General features: G+C 42.4%; 1 protein-coding gene across 1 annotated transcript in view; it reads left to right on the forward strand.

Annotated features, from left to right (window-relative positions):
- SLC6A5 (solute carrier family 6 member 5) overlaps positions 1-16,205 on the forward strand; it is a 42,247-nt gene that overhangs the window by 10,580 nt on the left and 15,462 nt on the right. The window contains exons 4-10 of the mRNA XM_029582464.1: positions 261-393; positions 3,572-3,706; positions 4,179-4,282; positions 6,584-6,708; positions 10,283-10,395; positions 11,127-11,258; positions 11,674-11,773. Coding sequence (XP_029438324.1) covers positions 261-393; positions 3,572-3,706; positions 4,179-4,282; positions 6,584-6,708; positions 10,283-10,395; positions 11,127-11,258; positions 11,674-11,773 — 842 coding nt within the window. The remainder of the gene's footprint in view (positions 1-260; positions 394-3,571; positions 3,707-4,178; positions 4,283-6,583; positions 6,709-10,282; positions 10,396-11,126; positions 11,259-11,673; positions 11,774-16,205) is intronic.

Genomic DNA, 16,205 nt, shown 5'->3' on the forward strand with positions numbered 1-16,205 from the left:
CTAGGAAGACTACACTGACTTATAACTATTATGATCTGTTACTGAAGCAGAATCCTCTCGGTTAAATGTGTAATATATAAAAGTACCATTTGCAGGCAGCGTAATCATTAGGACTTTTAACATTTCTGTTTATGCTATAGAATACTATTTATTTACACTTACACATTTTCCACTACCAGCTGAAATGATGCAAAATGCTCTTTGGGAAAGCTTCCTTCTTTCTGCCCCGTCTACCTCTAATACTGTGTAATTTCTCTCAGGTACAATATGCTGAAGATATCTGCAGGGATTGAATATCCGGGTGAAATCAGGTGGCCGTTGGTCATGTCCCTGTTTTTGGCCTGGGTTATTGTCTATGCCTCCCTTGCTAAAGGAATCAAGACATCTGGGAAAGTAAGAAGGCGTCACTTATGCTTCTGAGTTATCTTAGCAAGACCGTTCTTAGTGCCCTGTGTCCTAGACCAAAGCTTTGAGCTAAAATGACCACTGGTACCTTCATGGGCTCTGATACGAGTTTTGCAGCTCCATGGTATCTTGGTGTTTTGTAATGAGATGCTCCTGTTTTTCTACCCTTTCTATGACTATTTCCATCTGAAGCTTCTCTTGAGAAGCAGCTTAAAACTCTTGATGTGTTTTACTGATGTGTTAGTTTATTGATGTATTAGACGAATGATGCATTGATTGTATGATTTGTTTTCTTTGTAAATCATTTTGGGTTGCATTTTGATACAAGGAAGTCAGTCTAGAAATGTAAATTAACATAACACAGCATAACCCGCATGGCCATTTTATTTTATGTTTGAGTCTCTGTTCTTGAAAGATTTTTTGGGGTTTTTAATGGGAAGTTTAATGTTCCCAGTTTGGTTAGGGTTTTTCCATGCCTCTATTGAGGTTGGTCGGCAGGACACTAATCCCCGCCCCCATCCATTATGCAGGTTCTCAATCTCAGCCAAAAAGCCAAGATTGGAACAACCTCAGACCTTAGACTTCATCTTCACCAAAAATGTCAAGAATTGATTAAAAGAATAAATACATTGGAACGTGGTGGGCGTCGTCATGAAGGAAGGGGAATGATTTCCTACTAACTCAGCTAGGGGAGCTGCCGCCTCATAAGTAATCAACTAAATAAGCCTTAATTAATTTTTACCCATAAAATGAGGGAAATGCAGTTGATGGTGAGGGAAAGATATTATTTTCAGCCATTTTTCAGAGCCCTTTGCTATGTAGATGTGTTAGTCGTGCTAATTGCTAACAGCCAAGATGAAAATACCTGGTTTCCTTGATCTTGGGGTTCAAGATATCAAAATCCGATTACATCCAGAATCAAGGAGGAGGACATCATTTTTGTGTTTGACTTTTAAGCAAAGATTAAATGTATTACTGTTCCCAAAGATTCAGGATTAATCTGTGAGAATTAATCAATGAAAGTTTGCCTGATGTGATACGATGTTCGCTCTACACTGAGATGGCCTTTAATTTTACATCCATTTTTCACATAAATTAAAATAAAAATGCAATGAAATCTCCAAGAAATCTGGTTGAGCTTTGCTGATTTTGTGAATATTTATGTATCCTTTGGCTAATATGATAGCTGGGAATCAAAGAATGCATTTGTTAATTTACTCCATTAAGGCTGGTGCATCCATTCCTGTAAAATTAATTTGAAACCAAATTGATGCATTCTGCAGTATTTATTCCAGAGTTCAAAGCTCAGCAGTCCGTGCCCACAGTCATCTACTGCCTGTTTATCTGGAATTATCATAACAAAGTGATTGTTATAAGTTTTATTGGCTGGAAACGCATTAAAATAAGTGACTGGTCATTATTAATTCATCTGATAATCATTATAATAAATTGAGTCATGATGAATTCATTAGTGTAAATGTAGATGCGCAATGTAATTATTCCCACAAGCAGTTAAGTGTTTAATGAATAAGGTTCCGGGACAGAATGATTCTAATGCCGTTACTTTCAATACAGATTTTGAGAGTCTGCAGTGTCTTCTGTTTTGAAAAGATCTGCTTTGCACATTTTTCAGGTTCACTCTGGCTGTGCCTTGGATTGAAGCCCATGTAGTTACTGGAATGTTATTTCACAGATCATGGTTAGTCTCACAGGAATCAGTGATGCGATGTGTCATCCTGTGGTGTCGCTGAAGTACTAGGGCTAGTGAAGATTACTTCCCTCTCCCCTGCAGCAGAAGCCAGATTTGGAAAGTCAAGGAGAAGAAATATAACTGTTTCCCCCTAAATTTAAAGACATGGCCAAGGGCATAATGGGTACTTGTAAGCAGTGGTGAGTGGGTGAGGGATAGGGGATAATATAGTCTTCCTGGCAGGGTCACTTCTGAGATAAGGCCCAACTTTTGTCCTTGGGAACTCTTAAGATGTCTTTTAAATGCCATATAAAGATCTTTAGATGCACGGCATACATATACATGCAATGGATATTATCATGTACTTAACCTACTGATCTTCATAAAAATATTTTTTATGACCTGTTGAGAGCTCCCCAAGGGTTGGAGTTGGAAATCTGTAGGATAAAAAGGATTTTTTTTCTATTTAACTAAATAGAAAAATAAATAATCCCTCTTTGTACAGTTGAGAGCATCCAATCATCAAGCTCCCTAGTGAAAATGCACAAGCGGGTCTCAGTTAGCTGAATACATTTCTCCCCCGAGAGAAGCGGATATTGATATTGGTGTTGTTTCTTTGCCGTGGTCATGTATAGTGTTACCTGTAAGGCTGGTGTCATGGTTGTGCTGTTGTGCACCTGGTGATTGTGAAGTTCCGTGGTTGTCGCCATGTGTATCCATTTCCAATTGCTTTGGCATTTTTTTTTCTCTTAGTGTAACTTTCTTTTCCAGGTGCTCACCCCATGCTCCTCTCCTCGGATGACTGGAGACGAGAATATTTCCACCTCTGGAGTTAGGCATAAGAGAAGCGTTCAGAACACCTCTGTCCTCCCAGAACTGGGCCAGACGCTCTGTACTAGGCTCAGTTGTATGTGAGCTTTTGAGACCCCTTTTAGGTCCAGATGTTTGAAAAAGGGATCCTCATTTTCTCTGAAGCTCGTGTACAACTAATGATATTTCAGACATTTAGGAGATTATCATTGAAATTATCTCTATCTATTGATAGCACAAGACAAAAACCATGAACACCATAAGTTCCAACCATACAGGTAAAACCAGAGTAGTGTAGCGGTAATCAAATAATTTGTCTTATTCACTAAACACATCTTTTTCTCCTCTAGAGCATCTATTTCCTTACTTTCTCCCATCTCCTCTAGCGCCTCACCACTCAGTACCTAGAGCAAATCGCCAGTGTCAGCACGTCCTTACAGCCTGGACAATAAGGGACACTGATGACTGAACTGGCGGGTATCCTTACAGGATGAACCTGTCCTCTCTCTCTCTGCCTTGCTCCTGTCTTACACCTGTCTAAGGTCCATGTCTCATCTTTGGTCTTTGTGATGTCGCTCCTGTGCGCCTTTATTTAAAAAAAAAAATCTTTCTTGTTCCCAGGTAATGTTTTCTCAGATTCTGTCTTCTTTTCTTACCATCCTTTAGGTGGTATATTTTACTGCTACCTTCCCTTATGTGGTGCTTATCATCCTGCTTATCCGAGGAGTCACTTTGCCGGGAGCCGGAGCTGGGATCTGGTACTTCATCACCCCAAAGTGGGAGAAACTGAAGGATGCTATGGTAGGGATCATGCTTCCAATTACGTAAGAGACACCCATGGCTCCTAACTCCGCTTACAGGCTACATGCAGAGCTGTCGCTCACAGGCCCTGTGCATGACCTCATCATCAGAGCTCCTTTCGATGATAGGCAATTGAATATGAGGTGATAGAAAGCACAAGCTATTTTGGAATGGTGTATATGGTGCATGGAATTGTCTTCTTTGGGGGTTGCAGATTACGAAAAATTAGTATCATCGTGTTTGGACGGCAGCAGAGATTCTGCTCCAAGTCCCACTGATTTTCACCCACAGAATGTATTTATTCCAGTCTGAGTAAAGTGACTGGTCAATGAATCTAAAACTGGGTCCTCCTGCGCGGATGATTTTTGAAAGAACCCAGTAGTTCTGGCGACCTTGTTGCATGATTCTCTATCCTGACCCTGAATGGGGATGAGTGTTTCATTATCTGCCATCTTTGCGTGTGGTTCTCTAGGTGTGGAAGGACGCTGCCACTCAGATTTTCTTCTCCTTGTCTGCTGCGTGGGGAGGTTTGATAACTCTCTCTTCCTATAACAAATTCCATAATAATGTGTACAGGTAAGTGGTGATTACGCTGATCTCTGCTTTCCATTAAACATCTGCAGGCCGATGCAATGTTCTGCGCGGGAAAAACAAGTGCTCATGATTGGGTGCCCGCTTTCCTAACGCGCGCCCATCCACCTCTCTCGGGCACGCGATGGAGTAGGCAAATGAGCCGCTGCATTAAACAGGGCACACCAGGGGCCCCTAGCGTCTCCCTGGCATTGGGCGCCCAGGACAAGTGGCTGTGCACGGGTTAGGAAAATGGACGTTCAATTTTACGAGTGTCCATTTTCCTAACCCGGGTTAGGAAAATGGCCGCCTGTAAATTGAGCATCTGTTTTCCTAACCCATGCACAGCCATGGGTTAGGAAAATGGCCGCCTGTAAATTGAGCGTCTGTTTTCCTAACCTGCGCCATCAAGACATTATTATTTTTTTTTTTTTTCATGTTGCTGCTTTCTGCGGTTTCTCTGACTTAACATTGCCATGACGTTAAGTTGGAGGAACCACGGAAAAGCAGTATTTTCTGCTTTTCTAATGAACTTTTGGGGCTCCTCAAAACGTGACACCAGCTCCGGGGCTGGTGTTAAATTTTGAGGGTTAAAAATGTGCACATCAGGTGCATGGTTATGTTTTTTACATCGGGGGGTAACGGCCTCATCAACGCGGCATTAACATGTGATGAGCGCCATTAGCTATGCCCTGGTTTGGACGTGCATTTTGGATGCGCTGATCCCCTTAATGCATCAGGGGTCATGGACACCTGTTAACCTGTGCCCTAGCCTGAGCGCATGGTATTGCATCGGCCTGAGTATTTCTTACAAGCCCTGCATGAGGCATTTGATATGGATACACAGAGAAGCCCTCTCTAGCCACACATGTTCTTATAAGCTGCATGTTAAAGGCAACATCTTTATTCCTCTTCATGTTTCTGGTTATTTTCTGGTTATTTTCTGGTTATTTAACTTTTTTCACTGTTAAATTTCTGCCCTTTTGAATGGGAAATGACACAAAAGTCATTGTTGTTTCTCCAATCTTTTAAAGCAAAAGCACTTTCCTGGTCCGCATTGCCTTTACCAGCAACGAAAGCAGGGCAAGGTTGCTTTAAGTGTAAGGTGTAAGTTTAGTTTAGATTATTGATCTTTATCTACCACCTTTATAAGTAAATCAAAGGAATTTACATTTAAAGTTCAGAAGCCTGAATACTGCTGCAGCAGAAAGCTAGCCCAATAAAACTGATGTAAATATTCAGAAAATGTTATTTAATTCATTTGTTTAATTGTAGCAATGGAGTGAAAAAATAAGCCTTTAGAGGTAGGAAGTTCAAAATTAAAAAAAAACAAAACAAAACCCCTAAAAAATCTTGTCCTATTTATCCTCCTCTCTATTAAAAACAGAACTAACTATTCAGTAAAGTGACCAGAGATCATCCTACATGGAACTGGGAACTTGCACATAGTGTCGCTATCCCCAACATAATCATTGGTCCCTCACCACAAACAATATTTTAGAGTAATTTTTCTTTAATGCAGTAAAACCCAAGGGAAAATGAACTCTTTGGTATGAAAATCAACATATGATCTTCATGAGGGGTTCATCATGACAAGCATATTTTGGTTTTCCCACCAAAGAGTGTAGCAGCTAATATTTTGATCTGAAGAGCCTCAGCTTGGCCGAAGGGAGAGTTTATTTTCAAATGTGCTGCTATTACTATGAGAAATGAAAGAATCAGAGTGGCACACTTAGATCATGTCACCTTAGTTTTGCTACGTATCAGTAACTTTCCAGCTAAGCCGGACCAGCCGTTCTACCTTCTGAACGTCAAATTCAGCTCCGCTTTCATTAATGCTGCTATAGGATAGATATTTTTTTATTGCAGAGGGTAAACTAGTATTATTTGATAGGGACAGACTGACTCAATTCCCTTTGTGCGAAATGAGGCAAGACTAATTAACAACCACAGAGCCTGGGGTGGGTGAAACAAGTGGCTTTGGTAGGGATTGTCATGTGACCACTAGGCTCCAGCTGGATCAGGTGACGCTCCACTATCAGGGTGGGATTTCAGAGCCCAACGTTTCTCCTTTGGGAATGTGACTTTCACCAGGTGTGGTGGTTGTTTCCTGCCTCCTGGGGGCCTCTGTGGAGTTTTGCTTTACAGGGCATCACAACCCAGAGAGCTCTTGCGCATCCTTTGCTATCACAGGGCCATAACACTGCATGCTCTGTTGAAGCAACATCTCTCCAGGGCGTGTCATCGTTCTGTGGGCACAGTTCCTCTTAATTACAGCTTTAGTCCATTTCTTGTTTCCTCCCACAGGGACACTCTGATAGTGACCTGCACCAACAGCGCCACCAGCATCTTTGCTGGCTTTGTCATCTTTTCGGTCATTGGTTTCATGGCAAACGAACTCAAAGTAAACATTGAAAAGGTTGCAGATCAAGGTACAGTACTGGCATGTGGTTGTTTACTGTTCACTAGCCCAAACCTTTGCATCTTGCCATGTACTATAGCTTTATTTGTGCAGAATTCCATTGGCATTGCATGCTGAATTTTCTTGATAGCACTTTTGGTGTACAGTATGCTAAATGTAGAGTGATTAAGGAATATATTTCTCATTATAGGTACCTGAGGACATAGATTATATCAAGCTCTACCTAGGAAGTGGATTTTAACTATGTTTTGTGGGGAGGGGAAGCAGACGTGTGTGTGTGTGTGTGTGTGGGGGGGGGGGGGTGATGACACCATCTTGGTTCTACCATTCCCAGTAATATTTTCTCTGGAAGCAAAGACTTTTAACCATAATTAACACGTCATCCTTTAAGGAAGGAGAAAGTATGTTGGAAAAAATGAATTCAAAACACATAAAAGCTTACTACTGTATCGGTAATGAAACTGAATTAAGACCTGTGGCCCATCAAGCCCAGCCATCTTCTTAAGTGCTATTGACAGAGCTGAATTTCTAGAGTTTCACTAGTGATTACAGGAATCGGACATTTTGGATGCATGCCTCTGAAGATTTTTCATTCTAAAGTCTGATTCTTACATATTCCTTTCTCCATTAATAATGTTAACAGTTAAGAATGAGTCTAGCTTATGAACTGATTATTAAGTGCAGTGACAGATAATGACAGAGCCTTGTCACTTCCACGTCAGGAAAAATCTTCTTGATTGAACTTTAATTAGCTCCAATGTGTGCACGCTATTGTGAACTATGCATCCACCATACTCTTTGAAATAAAGCTTTCTGGACTTGTCTTGTATAATGTGTATCACAGAACTCCTTATTCACCACTAGTTTCCGTCTGTAAATGTTTAGGCATCTTTCATTGTAATTTAATCTTCATCTCAGTTTAACGAGCAGAGGAGCAAACTTTTATTGGAGGTATCACTACGAGATCCAATGGCCGACTATGCAACTCTCTCCACACCCCTCGTTGGCCAGCTCCTTTCCTCGCTCTCCAGGTCTCAGTGTGTCACCTTCACAGGGTGTCCAGGCCCCGCCAGCCCCGTCGGACAGGGGTTCAGACTCTGAATTCCCCATTGCGGCTGCAGGCGCAGATGTAGCAAGGGTTTTGTTTTCGTGGAAACATTTCCAGGTTTTTGCCCTGGCTGGGATAAAGTAGTGTAGCTGCTGTGCTAGTCCACTTGAATATGCAGGGATAAAAGATCAACAAGAAGTTGTAGGCAAGACCGTTGTATTGAATAAACTTCATGCCTGCAGGGAGTTTACTTTGATCTGATGAAGGGAGTGTAGATCTCAAATGGCAATCACTAGGGATGTGCATTCTTTTGAAACCAAATTTCCCGTTTAATCTCTATTTGTTTGTAAAAGGAAATGAAAGGAAAAAAACAACCCAAATTGTGTTCATTTTCTTTTATTTTGCATTAAAATGCCACCTTTGACCAAAAAAAAATTATTTATTTATTTTTATTTTAAATCTTTTCTATACCGTCGTTTGGAGGATACCGTCACAACGGTTTACATCAAGGCACATGAAATTTATGATACTGTGATTTGCACATTTACAAGGTTCCATAAGGTTCGGTAACATAGTTAGTGATCAATAATGTTAAATGTAATTAATCATGTCCATGTCTCTATCTCAATTTTTATTACAGAATTAACTTTAAGATTGTGACTGGTCCTTTAAAGACTACACACTTAGTGAATACGGCAGTGTGTGTGGATGTTATATTGATCGTGCTTTGCCTGTCCCTGGGGCAGGGCTGGCAGAGATTTTTTTTTTCTCCAACTAAGATAACATTTTTTTAGTCCGTTTTGGTTACTCTTTTGTTTTGTTTTTTTTAATTTCATTTGTCATTTTGTTTTTTTCATTTTAAATACACAAAAAGAGACAAAACAAACAACAAACAGAATGGAAGGGAGCAAAAAAACAAAAAAACCCCAAGAACTGTCTGTGCACATCCCTGCTAGTCGCCGATGTATCAAGTTAGACCAATGCAAAGGTCTCGCCTATCACTTGCTTGTCCACCTTTTGTTTCTTCACCCTGGTTGAGGGAGTTTTCATTCAGAAATCTGCAAGCAAATTTTGCACTGGAAGTGAACTGGACAATCGTGCGCCAAACCTTCCCCATAGATCAACCGGCAATTTCGTACGAGCTCTTCTGAAATTTGCAAAAGAAAAAGAAGGGATTTACTGGCGATTTCATTGCATGGTTAGGAAGCCATGAAAGAAGACTATTTTCAGATGCTGGACATAATTTTCCATTAGCATTTTTAGAGACTATGAAAGGAAACGACCATCCAAAGATAAGGCTCTCAGCTCCTAGTCTCTTTCAGCTGGAGCTTTCTGTCTTCTTCATGTTCCCCCGGCAAAGAGAGAGCCTCAGTCTGCAGAACCTCTCTTATAAGCAGATGTCAGTTCTAATGCCTCACGTTTCGCCATCTGAAAACTACAAGGTGAGGTCCAGGACTAGGTCAGCAGACGAACAACATCACTGAATGCCGAGTACCTCTTAGGCAATTAGTGTTTGAGCTTGGAGAGAGGCCACAGAACATGTGGGGCACATCCAAAGAGAGAAATGATCCTGTCATGCCTCATCAGTTATGCGTTCTTTTCAACGACCCTGAGAGCTGCTGAAAAGATGGCTGAGCCGGAGAGGTGGGAAATTTAAAGTCACTGCAAGCCATCAGAATCTGGGTTTCTTCTTCCATAATTTCAATGGGTTTCTTGGGCCATTCAAATGTGACCACACAGAATGTGACTGATGCAACCCTCCTTCTATAAAGAACTGGCAAACACCATCAGCTCAGAAGGAATGCACGTGCTTACGTTTGGTGGCACAATGAAAGTCAGGAGCTGATCTTGCACTTGCTTTGATTCTAGAGGGGTCTAATAGCAGCTTCAGCTTTCCCATTACACCAGGAGCACTGAAACAGTGAACAAGGTGCATAAAGTAGATTTCTCACAGGCTGCTTTCCACCTTCATGCTATAAAACCTTCCTGGACTTCAGGCGGCCATCGGGCTGTCCAAGAGAGAGTCTACTCTGTCATGCCAGAGGTGTGTGTCTGGCGAGCAGGGATAGGCAATTTCCAGTCTCCATGGGCACCGATCTGCACAGGTTTTCAGAATAATCCTGTATGAATATGCATGAGAAAGATGGAAGCAATAGTGCTATAAAAGTGATAAGTAGTAGTGATAGTAAACCCATGCATATTCATGCAGGATATTCTGAAAATGCCAGCAGGGGTAGGCCGGAGGTTGAGTAACCCCTGCTGGAAGGTGGTCACATTTGTGACAATCTTTTGGCTGAACTTTTCACAGACAATCACAGGACACACCTAATGTCAGACTCAATAAGGGAGACAAGCAAAACTTTCATTATTTGCGAGCAGACCTGAGTCCCGCCTTGATAAATAAAATACTGCAATATTCCAGTAATGATGTTCTTAAAGTGATCGTAGGAGAGAATTTGTGATCTCCTTGTAATTCTGCACAAGTAGTGCCAATGAATACGAGACAAACTTATACAAATGTTCCTCCTTTCCTTAGGTCCTGGCATTGCCTTTGTGGTTTACCCTGAAGCACTGACCAGACTTCCTATCTCTCCTTTCTGGGCCATCATCTTCTTTTTAATGCTTCTTACCCTGGGACTGGACACCATGGTAAGCAGGGTTTTGGTTTTTTTTTTGTTTGTGTTTTTCGGTCTGTAAAAAGAAGCGTTTACTTCCTCATACATTCACAAACCTCGTCTTTCACTGATGTTTTATTTCTCCTTTTCGGTGTCTATGGGAAAGAAAAAGCTTTCAGTATTCTTAAGATATATTTAAAACTGACTTCAAACTGTTTACAGATGCATTGTGGGGAAAGGTTGCGGTTTTTGGCTCTATAAGGTTGTGCCATGGTAATCCGCAGTGGTGCCATTGACTTACTATTGCCCGTTGTACACAGTCTCCATGCATATCCTTGTTAAAAAAACAGTAATGCAAGAAAGCATTACTGGGTACGTTATGCTTATTTGTGGTCTGCCAAAGAGGAGGAGAAATCTGCTGAAGGCCCCAGGCAAGAGGAGAGTCCACCAGTGCAGCTCCTGCAATCTAATTTATAGTCTATGGAGAAATACGTGATAGAGTCGCTAGGACCATTGAAAACACACCTACTGGATGGGGATCTTAACCATGTAATTCTTGTTGGCAGTGTCAAAGTCTTCACTGGTTAACACGTTATTGATGAGAATCAAATTGTTTGGTACCTTCCTCCAGATCTTTCAGACTAATTGGCCTCTTGTACTTTAAAACGAGAACATATCGGCATAGCAGCACCTTTGGCATGCTCTGCCCTTGCACACCCTTCCTCGTTAAAACGCAACGATTCTTCTCTCCTCCTCTTTCCTCAGTTCGCCACTATTGAGACCATAGTGACTTCCGTCGCGGACGAGTTCCCCAAGTACCTACGTACACATAAGCCGCTGTTCACCCTTGTGTGCTGTGTTGCGTTTTACATCATGGGATTTCCTATGATCACCCAGGTATGTGCTTTGTATGAGGGAATCACGTAACATAGAAACATAGAAATGACGGCAGAAGAAGACCAAACGGCCCATCTAATCTGCCCAGCAAGCTACGCACTTTATCCATTTTTTCCCCTTTTTTTTCTCTCCCACCTGTTACTATTGGCTTCCAGTACCCTCCAGCCCCAATTCCCCTCCACCCCACCACCAATTTAGAGAGCAGCGCCGTATCTGCATCCAAGTGAACGTCCAGCTCAATTAGGGGTAGCAACTGCTGTAACAAGCAGGCCACACCCTTACCCCATAACCTTGGTTGCATGGAATAATTTGATATAACAAATAGAAAAACAGAGCAGAAACGACAATAACTCTCAGAAGATAATGGCCTTTGCCCATTGCCTGTGCTGCTCCTAATCACTCTTTATCCTGTCAGGGTGGAATTTACATGTTGCAGCTGGTGGACACGTATGCAGCTTCTTATTCTCTTGTTATCATCGCAATCTTTGAACTTGTGGGAATCTCTTACATCTATGGTAAGAAAGAAACTGTTTTCATTTCTTTTGCCTTGAACAAATTCCGGCTGAAAACCTGGGCACACGTTAAAAGGTTCCCAAACGGGCCGCAGCTCTGTGGGGTGCTCAGTGTTAGATATTAGATCCTCTTCCATTCCCTTCCCTAATCCTTCATGAGCCCATGCAGAAATGCGCGCATGCCACACATATGCAGCAGGCATCACCGCATTTAAGCCTGCCCTATGCCCACCATGCGCACTTTTGTGTGGCATAAATATTTGCATAGGCCAAACTGAATATATGTTTGCAAACCATCGGGCAATGCGAACACCTGTGAGAAAACCATGCATGGGGCACACCTCCTGAGGTAAAGGTCACTTTGTAAAAAGGAGATGCTTTTGCTAGTTCCCAGGTCATGTTTGCTCTGTTTATTGGTAAGAAGGCATTTTTTCCATTCCACATTCATTTGCCTTTGTTGTGTTGCTGATGTCAGCTCTGGAAAAAAAAATCACCTGCAGCTCTGCAATTCACTGCAGATACTTTTTCCGATTACCACTTTAATTAACTCCGCAGGGGCTCAATGATATGTCTACATCTACTAGCTTTGGAAAACAGTTTCTTCTGTTTGCCCATAACAATACACATCTACATGTGCTATTATTCTTCAAACTTAATCACAGAGTATAAAAATTCAATTACCATGTTAAACAGCTCCCAGGCACTGGCACCTGCATGACACTCACTATCTGTCTCCACTGCACACATGCCTCATAAATGTCACCTGCCATTATAGCCTGGCACGTAAGGGCATCTGGTTGTCATACAAACCAGGGGCACTGGCACACGGAACTCACCAACTCTCATAAAACCAGCTGGACTGGCACATGGAACACCACTAACGATCATACAAACCGGGGAGACCGGTGCACGGAGCTGTGCTATCTGAGGCAGGGGATAAGGAGGTCATGCCTTATAGAGTAGTACAGTCTCTGTTGCCGGTGTCTGGAGTGCCTACCCTCCCCCCCCCCCCCCCCGTGACGCAGACAGCATGAACCCACTGGGTACACCTCACTTGGATGTATCATGCATCAATCATGCATTCTTACCCCTATCACTGTATACATGAAAGTTGGGTGATCTCTTTTCTCTCTGTGGTAGCTCCCAGCGGTTTCCCTCTTTCCTCCTCAGTGGCTCCCTAAATCAGATAAGAACAAGAGGAGGGCACTGCATACATTACTCACATGCAATGGTATCTTTGGGCATGGTGTAAGCCAGCAGAACCCAGTGAGACCACCAGCAGGGCTGTAATGCATGCAGCCCCCTTCATTATGCTCTACATAAAACTTGCAGGACAATTGGCCAGTACAGGCCGAATACTCCTGGTCACTCTGGGTGGCATTTTACAGACTTTCTTAGGTAAGCAAGTATCGGTAAATACTTGTATACACTCCACAGATGCATTTTGGTTAAGGACAATGGTACTGCACAAGTGCACATCCAGTCTTATCTACTGTTCTGCATCGCCTAAGGCAACATGCTGTTCATATGTGCGATCAATAAATGGAGCAATAAATAAATAAATACATAGACACTAAAAGCCATGTTACAATGCATGGCTCGCTAAGTAAAATCCAATTACTGGCTTCTGCTGGAGAGTCTGTGAGCTGCCTCGGAACCCCTCAGCCAGTCTTGACATTCTTCGTTCTGTACATACGATCCATCGCATCATGACACAGTAATGAAATCGAGTCCTCCATCTGCCAGCTTCACATCGTTTTCTTCATCATTCCCACCCCCCCCCACCCCCGAGCCCATAAATTGCACAAGCTATTTTTCATGAGATGGGACATCATTATTTTTACTATCTGATTCTTAAGTGGTTATCCTCCCATTACACATTTATTAGGAGAGATAAAATAGTTTTCATCTCCTGGTTTTATTAGTTATACTAACGGAAACCCACTGAGAAATCACCAGAAGATGTTACAGATTTGAATTGCTAACCACAGTCAGCCCAAACTCAACACTCTCTGTTCCCCCTTCCTTCCAGCCTGATCCTAGCACTCTCTCCTGTGCCGCTCTCTCCAGCGCGCTCTCTCTTCCCATGCTCCTCCCAGCCTGAGCCCATACACTCTATCTCCCCCTGATCTTCCCAACCCCAGCACTGTCACCTCCACCTCCACTCTCTCCTTCTTCCTCCCCCCCCCCCCCGCCCCCCGATATGACCCCAGCACTCTCATCCCATCCTCACTCCAGGCCAGCGTTCTCAACCTTTCCCCAAGCTCGACCCAAGCTTTATCCCCATCATACCTGTGAGGATGTCACTTTGACTGTCCTCCAGCCCCTGCCTCCTGGCTGCATGGCCTTGTGCTTTTCTGGGTCATGAGGCCAAGATTTTATTGCCCGTAGGCAGGACTGAAGAACTGGGGAAGGGACAGTGTGCAACCCACCACTGCACGTTGTAAGTGGTGTCAGTGCATGACACCAGTATTTGGTGCTCTCGAAATTTTATGCCCTAAGCCGTTGCTTATTTTGCTCATCTATCTGCTCCATGATGCATGTAATTTGCACAGAGCATCATATCTGTGCAACCTATGTGCCTTCTAACCAAATAGCATATACTGGTGACAGGACACTGCCCCCTAGTGGCTGCCACCAAGATAACACCATCAGATTGACGTCAGGCATACCCCAAGTGTATTATAAGGAAAAAACATGCATGGATCGTCTGCCACTAAAAATGAAATCATATTTTTTAATCTCCCATTTTATTTTTGAGAAACTGGCAAGTTACAAATCAATAAATGACAAAGGATGGAGTACTTTGATTATTACTTAGTGGAGTACGTTGAATATTACTCAGCCAAAGCCCTGTAGGCATCATTACTTAGGCACAGTTGTAATTAGGACAATAACAAAGGGGTCAGTATCCCTTAAACGTATCACACATAAGAATTCATTTTCATTCTACAAGATTAACGTTAATATGTGCTAGAAATCTTTCATATGCTAGAGCAGTTCGCTAAACTACGTCACCCTCTGAAAAGCCCATGAACCATGACACAGCATGTGCAGATCGCAACATCCAGATTCCAAATAATATAAAGTTCAAATGCTTTTTTAGTAGGCGCTCAAAAGGTGACTGCATCCCAACAGTAAAATGAATCGTAATCAGGCAAAAGATCTCCTCCCGCTACAAGTTAGATAGGCATTGAAAAACTGATCTCTTCTCCCTGTCTTTCAATTGCCCATGTTTTGGTTCTTGAATCTGACTGTCCTCACCTTGATGCTGTTACTTCCCAGTCTCTGGAGGTATGGAATAAATTCGTTCATGTGTATTATTTGAAGATATGCTTGCTGCTTGATTTGCAATCTAATGTTGCACCCATGAAAAGTTTGAATGCAAAGTGATGCATACAGGGAAAAATAACCCTTGTTGTGGTTACACAATGTTAGGTTCCATATTAGGAGCTACCACCCAGGAAAGAGATCTAGGCGTTAAGGTGGATAATACATTGAAATCGTCGGTTTAGTGTGCTGTTGCGGTCAAAAAAGCAAACAGAATGTTAGGAATTATTAGGAAGGGAATAGCAAATAAAACACAGGATATCATAATGCCTCTGTTTCGCTCCATGGTGAGACCACACCTTGAATACTGTGTGCAGTTCTGGCCACCACATCTCAAAAAGGATATAACTGCACTAGAGAAAGCGCAGAGAAGGGCGACCACAATGATAAAGGGGATGGAATGGCTGCCGTATGAGGAAGGCTATTCAGCTTGGAGAAGATACAGCTGAGGGGGATGTGATAGAGGTTTACAAAATCATGAAAGGATTTGAATAGGTAAAAGTGAATCAGTTATTTACTCTTTTGGGCAATACATGGATTAGGAGTTAGATTAGAAGTTAGCAAGTAGCTCATTTAAAACAAATTGGAGAAAATTCTTTTTCACTCAAGGCATAATTAAGCTCTAGAATTCATTGCCAGAGGATGTGGTTATGACAAAAAAAGCTTGGATAGGTTCCTAGAGCAGAAGTCCATAATCTTCTATTAATCAATAAAGATTAGTAGCTTGGAATCTATTCATTTAATATTTGGGTACTTGCCAGGTACTTGTGACTTGGTTGGCACTGTTAGACACAGGATTCTGGGCTTGTTGGACCCTTGGTCTGACCCAGTATGGCAATTCTTATGTTCTAAACGTGTTTGACATTCATTCATGCAGGCATTGTAAGCAACAGGCCACAGAAAGAGAGAGAGAGAGAGAGAGAGAGAGATGCCACCCAATAACTGATCTGAAACATCTGGATAAACGTGCCGGTGCACAGGTTCCGTTCCTGGGATAAGTTACTTCACCTTGCATTCCTCTGACACTGGGAAAATTAGTAGCCAGGGCGACTGGGTACTATGTAAGCTGTTCTGGACACTCGGCATTATAGAAACATGACGGCAG

The sequence above is a fragment of the Rhinatrema bivittatum genome, chromosome 17 (genome assembly GCF_901001135.1).
Source record: "Rhinatrema bivittatum chromosome 17, aRhiBiv1.1, whole genome shotgun sequence".
In the NCBI taxonomy this organism is placed as follows: Eukaryota; Metazoa; Chordata; class Amphibia; order Gymnophiona; family Rhinatrematidae; genus Rhinatrema; species Rhinatrema bivittatum.